The following is a 21408-nucleotide window of genomic DNA, read 5'->3' as shown; positions in this document are numbered from 1 at the left end:
TCGAGTGCATGCATCTTGAGGTTTAGACTTCTGGCGTTGAGTAGCATTACTCTTAGTTTCTTATCCCTTGTGATACCTATGGAGGTGGGTTTGTCTTTTGAGCCTTGCCTAAAAAAGGCACTATGGGGGTGGCAAGAGCCTTTGCCAATATCCAAAAGCCCAGGGGTGACAGGTGCAAGCCGTCCCTAGCGAAGCATCGTGGCTGGTCGAGCATGTCATCCCAAGCAGACAGGCATTGGATCCCCTTTGAATGACACCAATACTTAAGCCAATTGTTGAAATTGATCATCTTGTCTTCATATTGTGGCATCATTCTTGGTGAGGGTAAGATGCTACTCAAAGTCAGGGTCATACCGGCCTGGGCTACATGCTCAGAGAGCTCCTCTATGTCTCTTTTCATGTAGTCCAGGGAGGTACATCTCAGGTCATTCACACCAGCATGGACGATGACTGAGTCATATTTGTACTTACCTTGGGGTGACCTGAGTGCTTGTGTTATGTGGCGGATCCTAGCGCCCGACAGGCAGCTCACCGTGACCTTCTCCTTGTTCAGCCTGGTGAGCAGGACGTCAGTGTGCCTGACGATAGAGTCACCTATGACAAGTGTATCAGGTGTGTTGTTTAGCCTTAAGGGCTGTGACTGTTCGGCACACTGGCTTTGTGAGCTATGTGTTGCATGTGTTTTGTTTAGGGGTAGCGGTTGCTTGGGTGTCTGCTTTGGAGGTCTCTGCTGCTTAGGCAGATTTTTATTTAGGGCCACCAAGTATGTTTTTGTGTGTTTATGTGTTTGGTTTGCTGTCGTGGTAGGTCTATGTGAGACTGGAATTGTAGTGAGTGTGGTTTCCTTCTCCTCCTGACTGGTTATGCCAGTACTGAGTTGAGAGAGCTTATCCTCCAGTTTGGCTATATGGTTGCATCTCTCACGTGTTGGAATTTGTTGGGAGGAAGAGAGGGTTGTCTGTGTACATGAGGCAGTTATAACATTGCCTTAAGATTCCCAGATTCACCAGCTGGACAGTAGAGGAGATTGACAACTGACCTTTGGACATGCTAGAATAGTATTGGGAATTCCTTTATAAATGAAAAAAGGGCCAATGGGGAACAAAGTACTTAAGGGGAGTTTGTGAGGGTGTAGTGCTTTTAATTTTTTAGTGCTGACATATAATTGCTTTAGTGAGCAAGTGCCAGGCTTTAGAGTGGGAATAGGGTGTTTATTATGAGAACTAGATCAGTTCTAAGGGAAAAAGTGAAGAGCAGACTTTGTGGAGCCGAGAATGGTTTAAACCCAATGATACTGCACTATGCACAAAATCGCACAAAGCTGCGCTAAAACGGGTTTTATACAGGGGGACTTGAAAGAGCTAGAAATTGGCCCAAAACGGCCAATAGACTACCAGATTCTTGTGCTGGGAACACTCCTCAAGGGATAGATAGGCTGCTCCAAGCTCCCCTCTGCCGCTGGTGAACAAAGAAGCCTCCCTTTATCCAAAAGGAAATGGGCAACACAGGAACTTTCCAAAAGTCCAGAATACAGCAAAGCCTGTATTTGGACTACTCTAGGCCAGGAAAGATGGGAAACAAGGATCGTTTTTTTTTTTTTTTTCTTTTTTGCAATAAACAGCAGGAAAGTGCAATAAATATGTAACACAGGCTAGCGCACTTGAGTTTTCCCATTTCATCCCTATGCTTGCATAATTTCTCTCCCACCAATGCTTTTTTTAAAGACTTTCATCAAGATGTTGTGACTCATATGTGCTTGTCTGCCTTATCTGTGCTCAAACAAGCATCCCCTTTGTTAAAAGCTTGGCATAGTTCCATAAATGTCCACTTAACAAAAAATATATATTTATTGTAGATTTTTACTGTACCTCAGTCACCTGTCAGAGATAGCTACTACTGTTTACAGAATCAGAGACCATCTTTACTCCCTATATCTGTTTTATTTGCTGTGAAACCTAATATCAGCTCTCCTTTGTTACTCAAGGTCCAGTGGACAAACTGAACAGGTTACTCCTACACAACCTCGTCTAAACATATCCTTTGTAAAATCTTTCTGTTGTCTCTGTAGTAGCTGCATGAAATGATGCAATAATTGAGATTCAGATACTGTAACCTGTAGTCATAAGGTCACCTCACAGTCTGCTGACTTATAAATAAAGATAATGGATTGCTTCCAGTAATTCAGAGTTATTCCACTCACCTCATTTAAGAAACAGTTTATTGACTCTGTTTTGTCCTGTAGGTATGAGTAATTAAGGACTACAGTAAAGTTTTTTAACGTGTATATTTCATTTAGTAATGCCATTTTCTTAGCCATTCAATTTTTCTTCCTAAATAAATGCCATTCTTTTTTCATGTAGATGTGAGGTATTTCAGTATCTTTGAGAATAATGCTGTTTACCCCAACATTCTCACGAGTTTTTTAGGTAGCACTTAATTTATAACTGACATAATATTCCAGAATTGTTATTTTAAGACAGCAGTTGGCTAGGGCAGATTATGCACCTATGATTTCATTTAGTACATGGAAACTTTAACTAAGTTCAAACTTATAGCTCCAGGGAGAATAAAAATGTAATACATGACAAGCCAAATCATTCTGAAATATGAAGGGGCATCTTTGGTGATGTGAAAAGCAGAATTCTCCCAGTCAATTTTTCTTGGATGAGTTTGCAGCTTTAAATTATCAGCTCTAAACTGGCTTGAGATGCTTGAGGATGCTATATGGAGTTCTTAGTGATACTGTAGAACAACATCCTCTTGGATGCGCAGAAGCAAACCCCACCCAAATACCGCAGATGAAGTAATTAATATACTCTCTTATTGGTGTGCCATGCATACTTAATACATATTTGTTCTCTATCTGATCTCTACACAGAAGACAGGTAAATGAATATTCATAAAGCAAGCCCTTTCTGACCTCCGCAATTGGTGAATGTCATGCTTCTAGGCTTACTTTTGTCCTTCCAGTATAAATATAACAAAGGGAAAACTTTTGCTGTAGTTTTCTTGTGTGACAGCACTATTAATATTCTTATTCACTTAAAATATTAATAGAACAATAGGGTTTACATAAACAGATATTTTCCAAAGAGTAACACTAACATTAATATTTGTTGGTAAATCACAAGAAGACCAAAAATGTTATGAGGGACAGGGCAAAAAAAGTGAAACAAATCAGGGATGCTCTAAAGAAAAAGAAAAAAAAGGGGGGGGGCAGTTCAGAGGTATGTTCCAATGGCTTTTCTTACTTTTGTGCCTTACCTCAGCACTTCTGCTAGGAACTTGTGTATAGCATGGCTACAACACTACCAACACACCTCTCAACTTCTTTGCTTGAGAATCTGGGATAAATCCAAACATGATAGAGGAATAAAGGCCAAAAAATCAAGTGACAGTTTTTTAAATATTACCCCAATGCACCAGAAAATCAAAAATATTATAAGTGTCAGGGCAAACATATGTGATAAAATTCAGGGACAATCACCAGGAGTCTTGTTTTATGAATATTAATTTTTTAATGAAGTTAAAAAGTCTTCATAAGTAAGTAGTTCTTAAAATGTCATTACTTCACAAAGACAACCTGTCAATCAAGATTAATGTATGCATGAGATAATGGACTTGCACAAATCAATCACTCTGAATACCCAAACCTGTGTAAACTCATGGGATTAGTGTTCTACTCTTATACCAGGTTTTTACACTGAAATAGTGGGGCTCTTTGAAGTCAGTATCAGACATTCATGTATCCTTAAACTAACATTATCCATGGCATACAAGTTCACCTTTCTGACCTCTGGCTCAGGAAGTGAAGGGAGAAATTCATTAGAATGCTCTTTGTGATGTGATTTCTTACAGAGCATTTCTATCCATATTCTGTGATTCAAATGCTGAACTGTGTCCTTGTGTCACTTTTTTATTCATGGTAGACTACAGATGTGATCCTTATTTGGAATATGTGGTTTAAGACATGGTAGATAGTCCTTGGTCATAGCATGAACAATTTCTTTACTCACTTAAAGAAAACTTGAAGTACATGTCACAGACTCCTTACACCTTTAAATCATGTTGGACAGTTCAGACTTTAAAATTCTGCTCTTTCATGTATGCCAGTTGTGTATTCTTATTTGAGAATTTATCAACACACACACACACACACACATATGTTTTTAACTTAAAGAAAATATATGCACTTATGGGTACAACAGGGCACAATCATATGACTATTAAGTCTTAATACGTTGATACATTGCAGATATAGAGACGTCACTAAAATATATTTGAAGTAAAACCGTTACCATAGTTGCCAACACAATAACTTAAGTAATAATACCAATACACATTTTCTTTAAGGGATGTATTTCAAACATAAGCTATGAAATGTGGGAATCAATTAATTGGCATAAATGTAATGTACACAAACTTATTTTAGATTATTAAAAATATATGAATGCCCACAAATTAATCCAATGTTTTCTTGCACACATGAGTAATAAGGTATATAAAACAGGTATTTAACAACTTAAAGGATACACACCTGCACTCCTGGATTTCCTTTAGTTCCTTTTGGACCAGAAATTCTGGAATTTTGTCCTGGAGTTCCCTAAAAAATACAAATGTTAAGTTTTAGGACTTGCAGAAACAAAACATTTATGTATTAGCTCTTTTTTGATTTCTTATTACAGCTACAACTACTCAGTAAGCATACCCAAACTAATAAATATAAAAACATTTTCATCATATATAGTATTTAAACTTAAATTTAGCAATTTATTAAAAAAAGCATCAATATAGGATATTAATATTCAGTACATGAGGACTACTACACCTGGTCTGTAATGGCATCCCTTTTCCAGTACTTTGTTTATAACTGGCGCACACGCATAAATCTGTTTGGCTGCCCTAATGGAGCATTACACATATCTGCAGAATATAGGCCATAGTCAAAAGACAGCACAAGTCAGACGTAATCTCTGAGGGGTGTGGTAAGAGTCAGAAAGCTGACTGCTTTGGGTTTTCTATCACTTCTACAAATTTGAACCACACACACACACACACACACACACACACACACACACACACACACACACACACACACACACACACACACGCACAGACACACACACACACACACACACACACACACACACACACACACACACACACACACTCATTGTCTTGTATCTTTTGTACAACCATATTTCTGTAAAATGGCTGTAAAAAGATGAACACACAGCTATTCTACCACACATTCAGCATGAAGGGCATATTAAAGACATCCAGGATGCTAGTTAGACCACTGTGGAGAGTGGAAAGAGTGCCTGAACTTCAGAAAGCAGGGAAGAAATATTAGTATGCATGTAAGGATGTCTTGTATGTCACATCTTTGCAGTCTGTAGGATACAGAGTATCATAATAGGGCTTTGAGTCTGTCTATGTAAAACATGTTGTTTAGGCCTTATATTCTTTTAGTAAGGTATCTCTGTGTGTGTGTTCCAGTTGTTGCATGGGTATTGACAGATATATGCTAAAGGGGGTATTTATATTCAGTGACTGGCCTAAGGAGGGCTAAGCAAAATGGTAGATTCCTTGGGTAGATGACTTTCTAAAGCATACAACAATGCATTTTTATGGCATTTAATTTCAGTCTATGATTTTAACACTGGTTATTTATTTGGGATAAACTTTCCTACAGGATGGCTAAGTCATTTGGGGATTCAATGACTGCTTCTAGCTTACAGTCATCTGCAAACTTAATCAGCAAAAGTCCTTTGGCATTGGCTTTTACTTCAGAAAAGTCGATGCCAGATGGCAGAGGATGTAGCACAGAACCCTGGGAGACTCAAATGGTGACTGATCTCTTTGTAGATGTAACTGACTCTATTTTGAATATCTGCATCCTATCTGTGAGCCAGTTGACAATCCAGTGGGTGACATAGAGATTTATTCCCAGTTTATTTAGCTTTTGTATTATGCCTGAGTGGGAATTGTGTCAAATGCTTTGGCCAGGTTGAAGTATGTAGTGTGTATCATTTTGCCTTCATTCATTTCTTTGGTGACCTTTTCAAAAAAGTCCACCAGGTTAAGTAAGCATAACCTGCCCTTGATGAATCCAGACTGAGACAGGTCCAGTGTTTGGAGATTCCCTATGCACTGATTGACTAGTTCCATGATAACGCTTTTCATGGCTTCGCCTATGAAGCAGGTCAGACTTATGGGTCTTAAAATCTCCATTCCCTTCTCCTGGCCACATGCTTTGATCTGACTCTGTTTTTGATTTTGATTCTATCAGTATGGCAACTCTGATTCCCAGTATATCTATATATATATATATATATATATATATATATATATATATATATATATATATATAAAAAATGCATGCATATATTGTTTTATTTTTTCACTCACTCTGAATATAATGTCATTTATCTAGTGTGTGTATTTCCTCAAGCCAACTTCGATATTCACTTTGTATATAATATATGAATGCACTGCATTTTTCATTCAAGCCAATGGGATCTTGTTCTACTCTGGTTAACAGATGCAATATAAATAAATAAATAATAAATAAATAATTAAATGTTATGCAACATTAAGCATTTATATCAGTCAACAGATTCATTGAAAACCATTTAGCCAAGAGTGACAGACCAACTGGTGTTCTCACAAAACCTTAAAAACCTCATTTTGATTTCAAGGCCAATGCTGCCTAGCTCTAGCCCCAGACCGTCTCCTTAAATTCGAACCACAAAACCTGATAGAAATGTAGAAGTGTGAAAGTCAAAAGTTTTGCCAAAGAATCATTTAGTCAATTAGTTGTCACCAAATGGTCTTCAGTAAAATAGGTCATTGTGACATATATAATAATTCATTAATTCATTCACTCTTTCTTTAACTACTACCTTAAATCAATTTAAGGTCACTGGAGTGCTGCCTCTCAGTAGGAACAAAGCAAAGGAACTAATTTTGAATGCAGTATCAGCAGAATGCAGAAAGCACACATTCACTCAATCTCCCACAGGACAAACACATAGAGGCAGTCTGCAGAAACTCTGATTCAACAACAACATGCTAACATGCTTTTTGAATAGAGGGAAGAAAGCAGAACACCTGGCAAAAAGCAATATGGACATAAGAAGGACAGGAAGACTCTATACAGAAGGCTCAAAAAAAAAAAAAAAAACAAATGGGGAAATTCAGCCCTGAGAGACAGCAATCGTAATTGCTGTGCCACTGTGCTACCAAAAGATCTAATCAGATCAAGCTGACAGAGTTAGACATCTGTAATGAAAGTCAAAAGGAGACAAAAGAATGTCAACAAAGTCTATCATTGGTCGTTTAAGTGTTTAAACACTCACACATTTATCCCAATATGCAAGATAGTTACACTTTGTTATTCAAAGTGGGTCTTCTATGTCAGAGACAGGATCCAACCATTTGTTAGCTATTTTCAAATATGTAATTTTTATGGCATTGGTTCCTTTTTGTACATTCTATATCTAAGCAACTATCAGTTTTATTGTTAAGATTTGTTGATATGCAATAGAATTAGGCCTGCCCGGTATTCAAATGTCGATTTTACGTGCATTACATAACAAATACATTACATAGTACTGTGAAAATATTTATGTTTCACTCCTGAGCTCAGGCACTATATAAAAAATGCAGTGTACAGTCCTATGAAAACATATAGGTTTCACTACTAATTTCAGAAATTAAGACCACAGTTTGCAAGTATACTGGAGGTATGACACTGATTAGAACAAAGCTTAGTGAACATATTCTAGATGACTAGATTTTTGCAAATGAAATCATTTCAGCAAAGGCCAAAAGGAACAGAGATATGCAACAAAACAAAAGAATATGACAGCAGCTCGCCATAAGAAATAAACGCCTGTCCTGTGTGGTCTGCAGCAGTGATAAGTACTATTTCCTTATAATCTGTGGGAGTATACAGATGTCATTGAACCAGATTGTTGTGAGAGTGCAGATTTTAAAGTCTTTTAGGAATTGGGCCTCTTTCAGACAGCCAACTTGTAATGTAGCCCAATTTATATTAACATTATCAAGTATGAGAGTTTCAAGTTTAATGTTTTTGATAACCAGGAAAGAATGTCTTCAAATGTGATGTAGTTATGTTTGCTGAGATATATACGATACATAAGGCTTTGTTGGTGATCAATACTATTGTATCATTAAATTTAGGAATGTTACTTGGCTGTGTAAACATTGGCTCTAGATGATTGTCACTGTTGAAATGACATCCAACCCCATGTGTAAAAATGGGAAAAAAGGGTTGTGGATGGATGGATTTGTGTAGAACTGATACTGGCAATTGTTTTATGCATTTTTCTCTATCAGCTGCCCTTCTGTTTTCCTGATCTAGTCTAAACGTGCTATAACCAGAAGGTAGGCTGCCTTCATTAGATGCATCTGGTTTGATCTATGGTTCTATAAGAGTGTGAAAACCTGGGAATTAGATGGAGATCTAAGCATACAGTTCAGCTATTTTGTTGGTGGATACGGATACTTAGAGAAAATAGTTTTAAGGAATTATTGTTAATAGGTCTTTGTAAGTTTTGTCTGCATGTAGAAGTATATTCTGGAGGAATGGAAGTTCTAACAACTTTTAGGCCTGGGTCTGGGCAGACAACTCTACATTCTGCTAATGTATTATGTGAGGCAAGGGCAGTAGACGGATAAAGTAAGTTGAGTTTTTGGAGCATCTTGGATACAGTCTGTCTTCAATTTTTTTAGTTTTTAGATAAGATAGTCTATTTTGGGGACTAGCAAGATGGTTGCATATTGAGAAACAGCTTAATTCTAGCTCTGACAGTGTGAAAAAGAAAATTTAGCAGAGAAGACCAGTAGGCCTGGATTTCTGAGTAAATTTCAGTAACTGGCTAGTAAGTGCACTGCCTGGATGCCAGGAAAAAAGAAATACAGATGATCTGAAAGAAAACCAACTACAAAAGGTAACAAAAAACATTTTCTGGGAAAAGTACTGTAGCTGTTCAGCAAAAAGCACTGCAAGCTTCAGACATGACTTCCAGTAACATTGAGGAAGGTATAAAGCAACTACACACAGACCTATCTAAAATAAATGAAACACTAATGGAGTACATCAACTCAAACAGTAAAAGGCTGGAAAAAATGGGTGAAGCTTTAAACAGATATTCAGATAAGGTGATAAATCTGCAAAACTCAGAGGTTGAAATGAAATAAAGGCTGGCTGAATATGAGACTGAACAAGAAGATATATTTAAAAAAAATAATAGAATTAGAGGGCAAAGCACATAGGGAAAGCCTGAGGTTTTCTGTTGTACCTGAGAAGCAGACTGTATTAATTTCATGAAAGCACAAATAAGCAACTGAATTGGTATTCCACAGCAGGAATCATTAATTGAAAATGCACATTGTGTGTACACCTCAAACCTGTCTATGAGAAAATAACTTAGACCTTTAATAGTAAAGATGCAATCTTACCAGTAAAATAAATTGATTCTGACAAAACTGATGCAGAAGGACAAAGTACCAAAAGTGGGAGATAGCAGAATGTTTGTGGAAAATGATTTCTCACTGTACACCAGGCAGAAGAGGAGTAAATGTATCCCATTATTCAGGGAATGTTGAGGAGTAGGCATGAAATTCAAGTTGCTGTACCCAGCTATCTTCAAAATATTTTTCCCTGGAGGAAAAAAATCATTTTTGATGAAGTACATGCTAAGGAAGAAATACAAAAGTTTGCCCAACAAAAAGTGAGCTGTGAAACCTAAGGAGATTCTGCTTCATGTTCTTCCAGTAATAAAGACCACAAAGAGACTGTGCCAGTGAAATCTTTCCCATTGTTTCAATAGAAAATGCTTGAGAGAGGGGGAAAAAGGTTCAGGAAATAAGTATAATAATTGAAAGAGCACTGGAAATGAAGCAGAGAGTTTAAGAGATGGAGATGAACAGAAATAGAACAAGAAAATCTGGGAATATTGGGATTTCTTGGACTTTGCTAAACTTGTAGGGACTCTAAAGCATATGCACTACTTCATGTCATTAATGTTCAAGAGAGGGGAAGAGGAGGAAGAAAATTAGCTATAAGTAAAACACATTTTTTTCTTAATAGTGCATGATTTTCTTTGCATGTTATAAAGTTTTTTTTTTTAGTTATTTTGAAGAGTAATGGGGATACTAATGTAAATAGATGCTCCTGTTTTCTTTTTTTCTCCCTTCTTGCTTTCTGCTTGTTCAGATTTAAGAAATAAAAAAGATCTGGTTAAAAGAACATGACAAAAGAAAAATTAGTGTACTTTTTCTCATTCGTGCATAGAGGAATGCGATTAACTTTATATAGTAACACATTTTAAGAGTGCAAGTAAATTAAAAAGAATATTGAATATTATAAGGCTCTTTTCTAGTAAACAGTTTTGTATATGGTTCTCAAATTTCTAGCAGGCAATCTGATGAAGAGAAATGGCTTGGAGAAAATGTTTGCTGAAAGCATTCAAGTGTTTTCTCAGCTGCAAGAGTTATAACGACAGGCCAAAACCAGAGTGCACTTAATAGACTCACAGGCTCTACCATGCATCTTAGCATTGATAATCTTTCTTTTAGTTTAGCTTGAGTCGGTGTGTGTGTGTGTGTGTGTGTGTGTGTGTGTGTGTGTGTGTGGTGTGTGTGTGTGTGTGTGTGTGTGTGTGTGTGTGTGTGTGTGTGTGTGTGTGTGTGTGTGTGTGTGTGTGCGCGTGTGTGTGCGTGTGCATGTGTTTGTGAGACTGTTTGGAACATTTGTTCCTATTAGGAGGGTAAAATATCAATATTTGAAGATATACACGGTTTTGTGCATTATTATTAAGTTAATACATTTTAGGGGAATATTGGGTATGTGTATGCCTTTGTTTAAGGGTTTTCAAAAAAAATTCTGCGAGATGTGACATAGGCTCAAATTGAAATGACAATAGAAGTTGTATAAAAGATTAATGTGACAAATAGTGCATGCATGCAACACAAAAGCTGGAACTAGCCATTTAACAAAAAAGCTGTTATACATAAAAGGTAGGAATAATAATCCCTCAAGAATATGATTCTTTCAATAATGCCTTTAAACATTAATGGTCCCACAGATAAATACAAAAAAGAAAGAGCAATGAACTGTATTAAAAACGAGAGAAAAATAGCTAAAGAAGCTATGTTAGAAACCTGGGAGGAAACTCCCAGATATGCTCAGAGCTAGTTCAAAATGATGTGAAGATTACTGATCCTACAGACATTGCCAACATACTGGCTGACAGGTTCAGTGCAAACTTCTCCCCCCCTCCCCCCCAAAAGGAGAGATATCTATACCAAACGATTGCAGCTCCCCAAACATCTCCAGCGCCCAAGTGAGAACTGCTCTCTCCAAAGCAAAAAACACAGCATCCATGGGACCTGATGGTGTCCCCGGCTGTGTGCTCCATGAACTCAATGAGGAATTAAACCCACAGCTAGGACAGCTGTTTAATCAAAGTCTTACCTCTGGATACATTACCCAGGAGTGGCGCACTGCAACTGTGGTACCACTTCACAAAGGCGGTGCCTCCACCGACCCTGGAAATTACCGGCCCATTAGCTTGACAAGCCTTATCTGCAAAGCCATGGAGAGGATCATAATGGACCTCATAAATAAAGACATAGGGAATTTTCAGACTTTGGATCCAACCCAGTTTGGCTTTGTCAAAGGCAGATCATGCCTTTTAAACTTGGTTGACTTTTTCGAAACAGTCACCAAAGCCATTGATGAGGGAAAGGCAGTCCATACAGCCTACCTCGATCTGGCTAAGGCCTTCGATACAATACCCCACTCGGGTATCATTGAAAAACTCATCAGCTTAAATGTCAACCCATACATCACAAGATGGGTTGCAAACTGGCTGAGTGACAGAACCCACAGGGTCAGAGTTGCTGGCGCCATGTCAGACTCAAAGCCTGTCACAAGTGGTGTCCCAAAGGGCTCAGTCCTGGGCCCACTCTTGTTTGGCATCTACTTTTCCGAAGTACAAGCAAACACAGGAGGGTTATGGCTGACAAAGTTTGCAGATGACTGCAAACTGGGCCATAGTAGAAAACACATCTGATACAGATATCCTTCAGAAGGGTCTCACAGAAGCGGATAACTGGTGCCAGAGCCACGGCCTAAAGTTAAATGCCAAAAATGCATAGTCATACCCTTCGGGAAAAACAAGGTTACCCCTAGCTACCAAATAGGTGGCAATCCACTGAGCACAGAAGAAGTTATCAGGGACCTGGGGACCCAGGTTGATAGTAGTCTGTCATTCGACACCCATGTAGCTAAAGTAGTTAGGAAGACCTTCTACATTGCCCACCTTATCATGAAGGGATTCTCATCTAGATCAAGGAGGTCATAGTCTCCTTTACTCATCACTCATCAGACCAATGATTGAGTACAATGCCCCATTCGGAATGTATCTGACCCGACACTTGCAGCAGCTGGAGAGGCCACAAAAGTTCCTCACCAAAAGGATAACAGGTCTCAAAAATCTGTCCTATGCTGCCCGACTGAAAGAACTCCAGCTCTATTCAGTCGCCACCGCTTGCTCAGAGGTGACCTTTGCCTAACATACAAGGCCATGTCAAACCCAGATTTGATGAATATGCTTCACCTCAAAAAATCTAGATCCATCAGAGCCACAAGGGCGGGAGACTTAAACCTTGACACGGCTATTAATAGGACGTGCTGGAGGGATAGATTCATCACCCAAAGACTCCCTATGCTGTGGAACAAAATCCCAGTACATGTGAGGCAGAGCACCTCGCTGGCCTTGTTCAAGAGAAATCTTGACCAATGGATGGGAGATCACAGATATACCCCAGGGATAACCTCAGTGTCACTGCTCGACAGAGGCACAGCAAAATAATGGGTATAGTTCCCCATACTAAAGGGGTGGCGTAAGCCACAAAACGATGGGCTAGGCTTGTAAATGCCCTCGGGCAGATAGCCTAGTATGAACATATGAACCTATGAACCTATGAGTGCAAATAGCTATGCCACAGGAGCACACTTGGAAAGAACTGAACATGTCAATTTGATAAAGAAAGGTTTTCAGGGTGGTTATTCCATGGAATACCTGGGGCAAAGTAAGAGAGGAGTACTTATATTTATTGCAAGATGAGCTATGATAGTAATAGAAGAGGATAAAAAAAAGATAATAATGGTAGATTTGTAGTGCTAAGAGGCTACTGGCAAGAGAGGAGGATTACACTGGCATGTATTTATATTCCACCAAAAACTGCTACAGTGGAGTTTAAGAAAATTCTGGGAGAAATAATCAGCTTTCAGCAAGGAATATTACTTATTGGTGGGGACTGGAATGTGATTTGCAACAGTAAAGCTGTATCTGGGGGGCACATAAGGTAACATATGACAAAGGAAGGTAGATTTTTAAAGAAATTTATGAAAATATTTGGCATGGAAGATGCAAATTCAGTACTAAGAGTTTGAAGTGAATTTACATATTATTCCCCAGTATACAAAAACTGGGCTAGGCAAGACAGAATTTGCATTTCACATGAACATGTGCATTTAATTGCAAGTCTTGATATACACCCAATAATTCTTTCAGGTCATGCACCAATAATAAATTTAATAAAAACACAAGGTAACGAAATAAAAAAAAGACACTGACACTTTCCCACCTATCTGTTGAAAAGAGAGGAATTTAAGGAATGAGTAGTGAAAATTATTCAGGAGCTATTAGAGAAGATAGAAATTTCTTCTGAAAATATAGCTAGGGAATAAAGTAAATTAAAGTGGAATTTAAAAATCGGGTGGAAATAAAAGAAAGGGAGATATAGTTAAGAAGTAATAAGAATTATTTAGAGTGACTAACAAATGATAAAGTATTGCAAAATAGGGGGAATCTCTCAGAACAAGAAGAAGAGGAACTGCAGAATGCTAAACATAAAATAAGGGATTAACTCAATAATATGCACAGGTTTAGAGTGATTGCTTTTAAGCAAATATTTTTTAATAATAACTCTAGAGTACAAAAACTTTTAGCACAACAATTCAGACATCAGAATGTAGAAAGGGCTGTCACCAAGCTTAGTGAGCCTATAACAAGAAAATAACAAGGGATCTTGTAGAAGTATTAGAAATATTTCGGAAATTCTATGAAAGTCTGTATAAAAGCAGAGAAATATGGAAATCGAGAAAAGGTACAAATGGAAATGTTAATGAAAGAATTAAATATGCCAAGGTTAGATGTAGAAGATGCTCAATTACTAACAGGATAGGAGAAGATGAGATAAAATTGTGATGTATAACCAATGTACAGGAAAGTCCCCAGGAATAGATGGTATTCTTGTGGAAGTTTGAAAGCTAGGAGGGAAAAACTGATAAAGCTCTGTAAGGTTTTGTTTAACCGTATTTTAAGAAGAGAAGTACCAACATACCTAAAGATGGTAAAGATATATCAGATGCAATTTTATACAGGCCAATTGCAATACTAAATTTTGATTATAAGGTGTTTGTGTCTATAATGGCTAAAAGAATGGCAAAAGTGATACCAAAATTGGTAGGTATGGATCAATGTGGTTTTGTGGGTGGAGGCAAATATTTGACAATATTAATAGAACAGTGATGATCCAGAGGGAAGCTGAATATAAGAAAATTCTACTGTTGTTGGTGGGTCTAGATGCAGAAAAAAACATATGACAGAATAAGCTGGGACTTTATGAGCAGAGCAATGGAAGTGTTTGCATTTTCTGATAAAATTATAAGGTAGATTAGGAGATTATATGAGGGATCAGAGGTGAAAATTAAAGTGGGTTGGGTCTTCTCTGATAATTTCTGCTTGAGCAGAGGAACCATGCAAGGGTGTCCCTTCTCCTCTTTGTTATTTGCATTATATTTAGAACCATTGATAAAGAAAATAAGGGACTCAGAAATTCAAGGCTATATTTGGTATGGTAGTCAAGAAAAGCTGGCTCTATTTTCAGATGGCATTATTTTATAACTGAGTAAACCAGAAAGGGACATTACAGTGTAGTGGAACACACTGAGACAGTTTCAGAACTTTTTGGTATACAAAATTAATGCAGCTAAAACAAAAGCAATAGCTGTAAGTTATATACCCACATATAAATTGGTTCAGCAATATCCATACTTATGGGGAAATAGTAAAATTAAATATTTAAGAGTATGGATTAAAAATGACACTGGTATGGCAGCTTAGGATATGTTGGAAGAGACTAAACAAAAGATAATACAAAAATTGAGAAACTGGGAGCTCTGTTATATGGATATCAATAGTAAGATACAAGCAGTTAAAATGTTTTTGCCCCTTTAGTCTTACACACAGCTCAGGAATATTCTTATAAATCAGAGGAGCAGTTGTGGATAGCAATTAATAAACAGCCGAAGGATTTTATCTGGGAGGGGAAGATGGCAAGAGTCAAGTGAAATAAGCTTATTCTTCATAGGTTCATAGGTGTGTACTAGGCTAATGGCCCTGGAGCCTTTACAAGCCTAGCCCATAGGATTACCCTGGCATTGTGCCACCCGACCTTAGTTCCCAGTGCCTCAGTCGAGTAGAGCCACTGGAGTGATCCCCGGGGTGAAATTTCCCATTCACATGATTCCTCTTGAAGAGGGCCAGTGAGGTGCTCTGTTTGACATGTATGGGAAGTCTATTCCATATCATGGGCAGTCTCTGGGTTATGAACCTGTCCCTCCAGCATGTTCTGTTGATTGTGGTAATGAGGTTGAGGTCTCTGGAGCATGTGGTGTGGAGGCATTGGGATTTCTTTAGATGTAGCATTTCTAACAGAGCTGGATCAGACACAGTTTTGAAAGTCAAGCAGAGATCGCCTCTAAGTATTTGATATGAGACAGGGAATAGTTGGAGTTTTTTAAGTCTCTCTATATAGGACGAGTGTTTAAGTCCTAAGATCCTCTTTGCGAGGTACTTTTGCAGCCTCTCCAGTTGTTGCAGGTATCTAGTGAGGTAAATGCCAAATGGGGCATTGTACTTGATAACTTGCCTAATGAGGGAAGAGTAGAGGGAGACAGTGATTTTTTTCTTCCTGGATGCAAAACCATTAGTAATGAGATGTGCCACATAGAAGGACTTTCTGACCACATTGGCAATGTGGTGGTCAAAAGACAGGTTGCTGTCAACCTATGTTCCCAGATCTCTTATAACACCTTCTGTGTTCAGGGGACTTCCATCAATGTGGTAATTCATGGGAACTGGGTTTTTCCCAAATTGGATGATGACACATTTTTTGGCATTGAGCTTAAGGCCATGGTTCTGACACCAGTCGTTGGTCTCAATAAGGCCTTTCTGTAGGATGTCAACATCACTTGGGGAGTTAATAATGGCTCCCAACTTGCAATTGTCTGCAGACTTTGTCAGCCAGAGTCCCTTTGTGTTGGCCTGGACTTCTGAGAAGTAGATACCAAACAGGAGAGGACCCAGGACTGATCCCTGTGGGACTCCACTCATGACTGGTTGGCAGTCTAACTTGGAGTCAGCTTCTTTCACACTGTGGGTTCTATCTGTGTGCCAGTTTGAAACCCACCAAGTGATATAGGGGTTGATGCCTAGCTTAGTGAGTTTTTCTATGATTCCTAAGTGGGGAATGGTATCAAAGGCCTTGGCCAGATCAAGGTAGGCTGTATGAACTACCTTTGCCTTCATCCACAGCTCTGGTGACTGACAAAGAAGTCGACCAAGTTGAGCAGGCATGAACTACCTTTCACAAAACCAAACTGTGTGGGATACAGAGTTTGGAGATTCCCTGTATCCTTGTTTACTAGGTCCATGATGATGCATTCCATAGCTTTGCATATCAGACTTGTCAGGCTAATGGGGCGATAGTTCCCAGGGTCTGTAGTCACTCCTCCTTTGTGGAGAGGGATGACTATAGCAGTGCACCATTTAGTAGGGACAAAGCCTGAGGTGAGGCTGTGATTGAACAGGGCACACAGGTGAGGTGCCAGTTCACTCTGTAGTTCATGTAGAACACAGCCATGGATATTGTCAGGTCCCATAGAAGCTGTATTCTTGACCTTGAACAGTGCTGTTTTAACCTGTGCAGCAGTAATACTGGGTGCCTGGCAGTTTACTGGTATTGTGATTGGTCCTTTGGGAAGAATAAAGTTGGCACTGAATCTGTCGGCCAGTATATTGGCAATATCTGTTGGCTCAGTATGGGAGGTACCACTATGCAGTAGCTCAGAGCAAATCTGAGTATTGCCTTGGAGATTCTTTACATAACTATAGAAGGCCTTGTGGTTGTCTTTACTATCTGCTGCAATTCTGTTTTCATAGCTAGCTTTAGAAGACTTGATGAGGGATCTCGACTTTTTGTTGAAGCTGATAAGGGAGTTTTTCCAGTCTTTATCCTTCACCTTATTCCATATCAGTTCCCTCCTTCTATTGTAGAGTTTGTTTATGGCAGGGGACCACCAGATTGGCTTCCTTTTTTTGGAGAAGTGCATCTTGGTTCTACTTGGTATGGCAAGATCCATGCATTTATGTACGTATTCGTACAGTGTATTGGTGTATGATTCGGCAGTCATGCAACTATTATCCTTTTGCATGGGTGCAGTGAAGTTAGCCACCTCTGTTTTTAGGAGCCCAAAGTTAGCTTTGGAGATGTTTTTCATGGTGGTTACCTTTGTGGGGGTGAGGGAGGTGGGAAGAATGTGGATTTCCAAGGTGGTTAGTTTGTGGTTGGATCTAACCAGGGAGGAATTGACTCTTGGTGTATAGCAACAGTCACCCACATTTGTAATGACCAGCTGAAGGATGTTGCTACCTCTAGTGGGGGTAAGAACGAGCTGGTCCAGGGCTTGGAATTAATGAATTCCAGGAAATGTTAGGCAAGTGTATTGGTACATGAATAGTTTTCCCAGTTAATGGAGGAGGAGTTGAAGTCACCCAGTATGATAATGTTAGGTTGGACCCTAATATTCTCCAGGGTGCTTAGGAATGTGGAGTGTGAGACTTCAGACATGGTTGGGGAGCTATAACAGGCTACGACCTGAATGACAGTCTTATCCACTGTTAGCTGCACCTGAAGTAGCTCTGATTCATTATGTTGGGCTACCAGTCTGGAGGTGTGTGCATCCTTTATGAATATAGAAACATCACCGCCTTTGGAGCTTCGGTCCAAGTTCTGGGGCCGAAAGGTGTGGAATGAGTTATAGCCTAGTAGTGCAGGAGTGCTTTCTTCTGCCTTAAACCAAGTCTCTGTTACAGCACAAATGTTGATGTTCTCCATTTTAAGGAGTGCTTTGAGAAAGTGATTTTGAGATTTAGACTTCTAGAGTTGAGCAGCATGATCCTCAGACTGCATTTGTTTGTAGCTGTTATGGTGGTAATTTGCTCTCTGGAAAACCACCTAAAAAGGCACTATAGGGGTGGCAAGAGCCTTGGCCAGTATTTGGAAGGCCAGGGGTGATAGATGCAGGCCATCTTTGGCAAAGCATCAAGGTCTGTCAATCATGGCATCCCAGGCAGACAGATACTGGATCCCCTTAGAATGACACCAAAAACTTAGCCAATTGTTGAAATCAATCATTTTCTGCTTGTACTATAGTATCATTTTTAGTGATGGTAGGATGCTGCTCAGAGCTAGAGGCATACCTACCTGGGCTACATAATCCGAGAGCTCCTCCATGTCTCTTTTCATGTAGTCCAGGGAGGTATGTCTCAGGTCATTCACACCCACATGTACAATGACAGAGTCATACTTGTACCTGTTGCTGAGGGACCTGAGTGTGTGCATTATGTGGAAGATCCTGGCACCTGACAGACAGCTGACAGTTACTGTCTCCTTATTCAACCTAGTGAGTGGGACATTAATGTGCCTCACTATCGAGTCACTTGTGACTAGTGTGCTGGGCATGCTGTTTTACCTTAAGGGCTTTGGTTGAGTGGCACACTGTTTCGGAGAGTTATGTGTCTTGTGATTAGTTTTGTGTTGTGGTGGTCAAGTGCATTTCTGCTGTTTGGGTAGATTTTTATTGAGACCCTCTGCGAATGTGGGTTTGTGGTTTGTGTTTGTATTTGAAGGCAGTGCTGGTGTGTGTTCTGGAGGGCTATGTGTTCCATGTGGTGTGGTGTAAGTGTTGACCTTCTCCTCTTGACCAGCTATTCTGGACTTGGCTGGAGAGTGCGTGGCTTCCAGTTTGGATATATAAGTGCATCTCTCACAAGTCTGAGTGTTGGGAGGTAAGAAGAGAGGGTTGTCAGTGTACATGAGGCAATTGTTACATTGCCTTAGGATGTCCAAGTTCATCAGGTTAATAGGAGAAAGTGCAGGGAATTGACCTTTAGACATCCCTAGATGGGAGGGCATTAATAATAAGTACTGGAGCTGTTTCTTTGTAGAACGTTTAGTGCTGATAGCACTTTTGTGTGCTACAGTAATTGCTACAAGAAGTCTGGTATGGTAAACTGCTAGACTAATAAACTAGAAAAAGTGCAGGAGAGGAGAACTAGCAGATCTAAGGGAAAAATTGAAGAGCATACTTTGGCACCTCTCAGAAGCTTACAAACAGTCCTGGATACAGCAAATCTGTATCTGGACTAGTCTAGTTACAGGAAAAGTGGGAACAATTGCAAACACAGGCTTTTATAAACCAGAGAAGCAGTTCTTCCAGCAGAACAAGGTGGATTGGTATTACCTGAGTAGAAGGGGTATTTCAGAGTAACACAGTTATCGCTAATATACATAGCATAAGCCAAAAACTATAATTCAAAGTCGAAAGATATAATGATGAAATGGAGAGGGAGCTCAAGAGACAAGGAGAGACTGGAATTTTGGATGCAGACCTGTAAGAAGAACAAAAATAATCATACAGAATATTATATTCATGAAGTAGGAGGAAGTATACTAAGAATGTTGCCAACAGTGGAATGGAGAAAGGAGATTCTGCCGATAGGGATGACTACATCTCTGAGATGCAGACAATAGGCAAGAGGGGGCTGGAATATATTGGATAAAACTGGCAAAGGAACCAAGGTATAGGGAGCAAATAACTAGAGAGGGAAAAATAATAGAATTAGAAGACACCAAGAACTTATTTGGACTGCAGGTCAGAGAATGCCTTCCCTATGAATTATTGATATCATATTATAGGCAAAGAGAAAGAAACAGGGGGTGTCCTAAAGGAAAGACCAGCACTGGTAGAGTTTTTAGTAGAATCTACAACAGAAGTTGCCATTAAGAAAGGAATTATTAGCAGATCCTATAAAACATTACATAATAACTATAAGAAACAAGCACAGGTTGTTAGGAAGGATTGGGAAGAGAGATTGGATAAGCAATTCACAAAGAAACAATGGGGGTCATATGTATGCCTCCCAAATATGCAACCAAATCTAGAAGATTTAGGATCTTTGCTTGAAAGTGTTTGCATGTGTATTTTTATACCCCAAGTAGAAGCCAAAGAATTTTTCCTCAGGTATTCACGAATGTTGCAGGTGTGATGGGGAAGAAAGAGGTAAATGGGAACATATCTCCTGGGAGTATAATGAGATGGCAGACTTTAGAGATTCTCTGTAGACTGCTCTGTTGGAGATGATGGTGACCTAGTTGGAATAAATAGGGAAATGCTTTTTTTGAGCTGTGATACAACATCAGAATTGCCTAGACATAGTAAGGCCTTGCTGAGTCTAAATATGATGGCTGACAAAAAAGAAATTACTAGAAAACAAAAATCAAAGTCTACACCAACTTAACAAGAAGGAGCAAAGACAGTAACAAGAGATAAAACAAATGGAAATGGGATCTTTAGAAAACAGTAGGAGCAAATTACAGGGAAAAAATGGGAATTGTGGTAACAATACATGCAGAGGAGGAGCAAGGTTTAAAAGAAGGCAGGATTTGAATGAGCTATGTAATGGCTGACTGACACTGACTAGATAAAATTAAAATTGATGTGTAATGTTTGCAGCTACAGTTCTGTCAGCACAGTTTGCAATCTATAATGTTTGCAACTGAGATTGTGTCACTATGATTTATTTTCATTTATATAAATGTGAGATTGCCTGTTACACATAATTTAATAAGATGTTTCTTGTCTAAAAAATAGGTAAAGTATCTATTTTTTCTAAAAATCATGAAGTTAAAAAATATTTGAACACCACGCAATAAAAAATCAAAAAAGGCCCTTTGCTCAAAAGAATAATGCTCTCTAGGCTGGGCATATTTAAAACAAAGTACAACATAATTTACTGTAGTCTCACTGTAGAAGTATCACCACTAAAATATCTCAACTTTCCAAGGATTATCATTAAATATTACTTTAGCATCACCATAAGGTTATAAAAAAGTGTAATATTTTCAGTTATAGTAGCAGTTCTCAACATATTCCCATTTATTATAGCATAACACATATTC

General features: G+C 38.8%; 1 protein-coding gene across 1 annotated transcript in view; it reads right to left on the bottom strand.

Annotated features, from left to right (window-relative positions):
* Positions 1–21408, bottom strand: part of LOC122796926 (collagen alpha-6(VI) chain-like) — a 1619258-nt gene that overhangs the window by 576798 nt on the left and 1021052 nt on the right. The window contains exon 23 of the mRNA XM_044065693.1: positions 4538–4603. Coding sequence (XP_043921628.1) covers positions 4538–4603 — 66 coding nt within the window. The remainder of the gene's footprint in view (positions 1–4537; positions 4604–21408) is intronic.

This window comes from Protopterus annectens, chromosome 3.part0, assembly GCF_019279795.1.
Source record: "Protopterus annectens isolate FY-2018-M chromosome 3.part0, PAN1.0, whole genome shotgun sequence".
NCBI classification, from domain to species: Eukaryota; Metazoa; Chordata; order Ceratodontiformes; family Protopteridae; genus Protopterus; species Protopterus annectens.
This window is presented reverse-complemented; position numbering and strand designations above follow the sequence as displayed.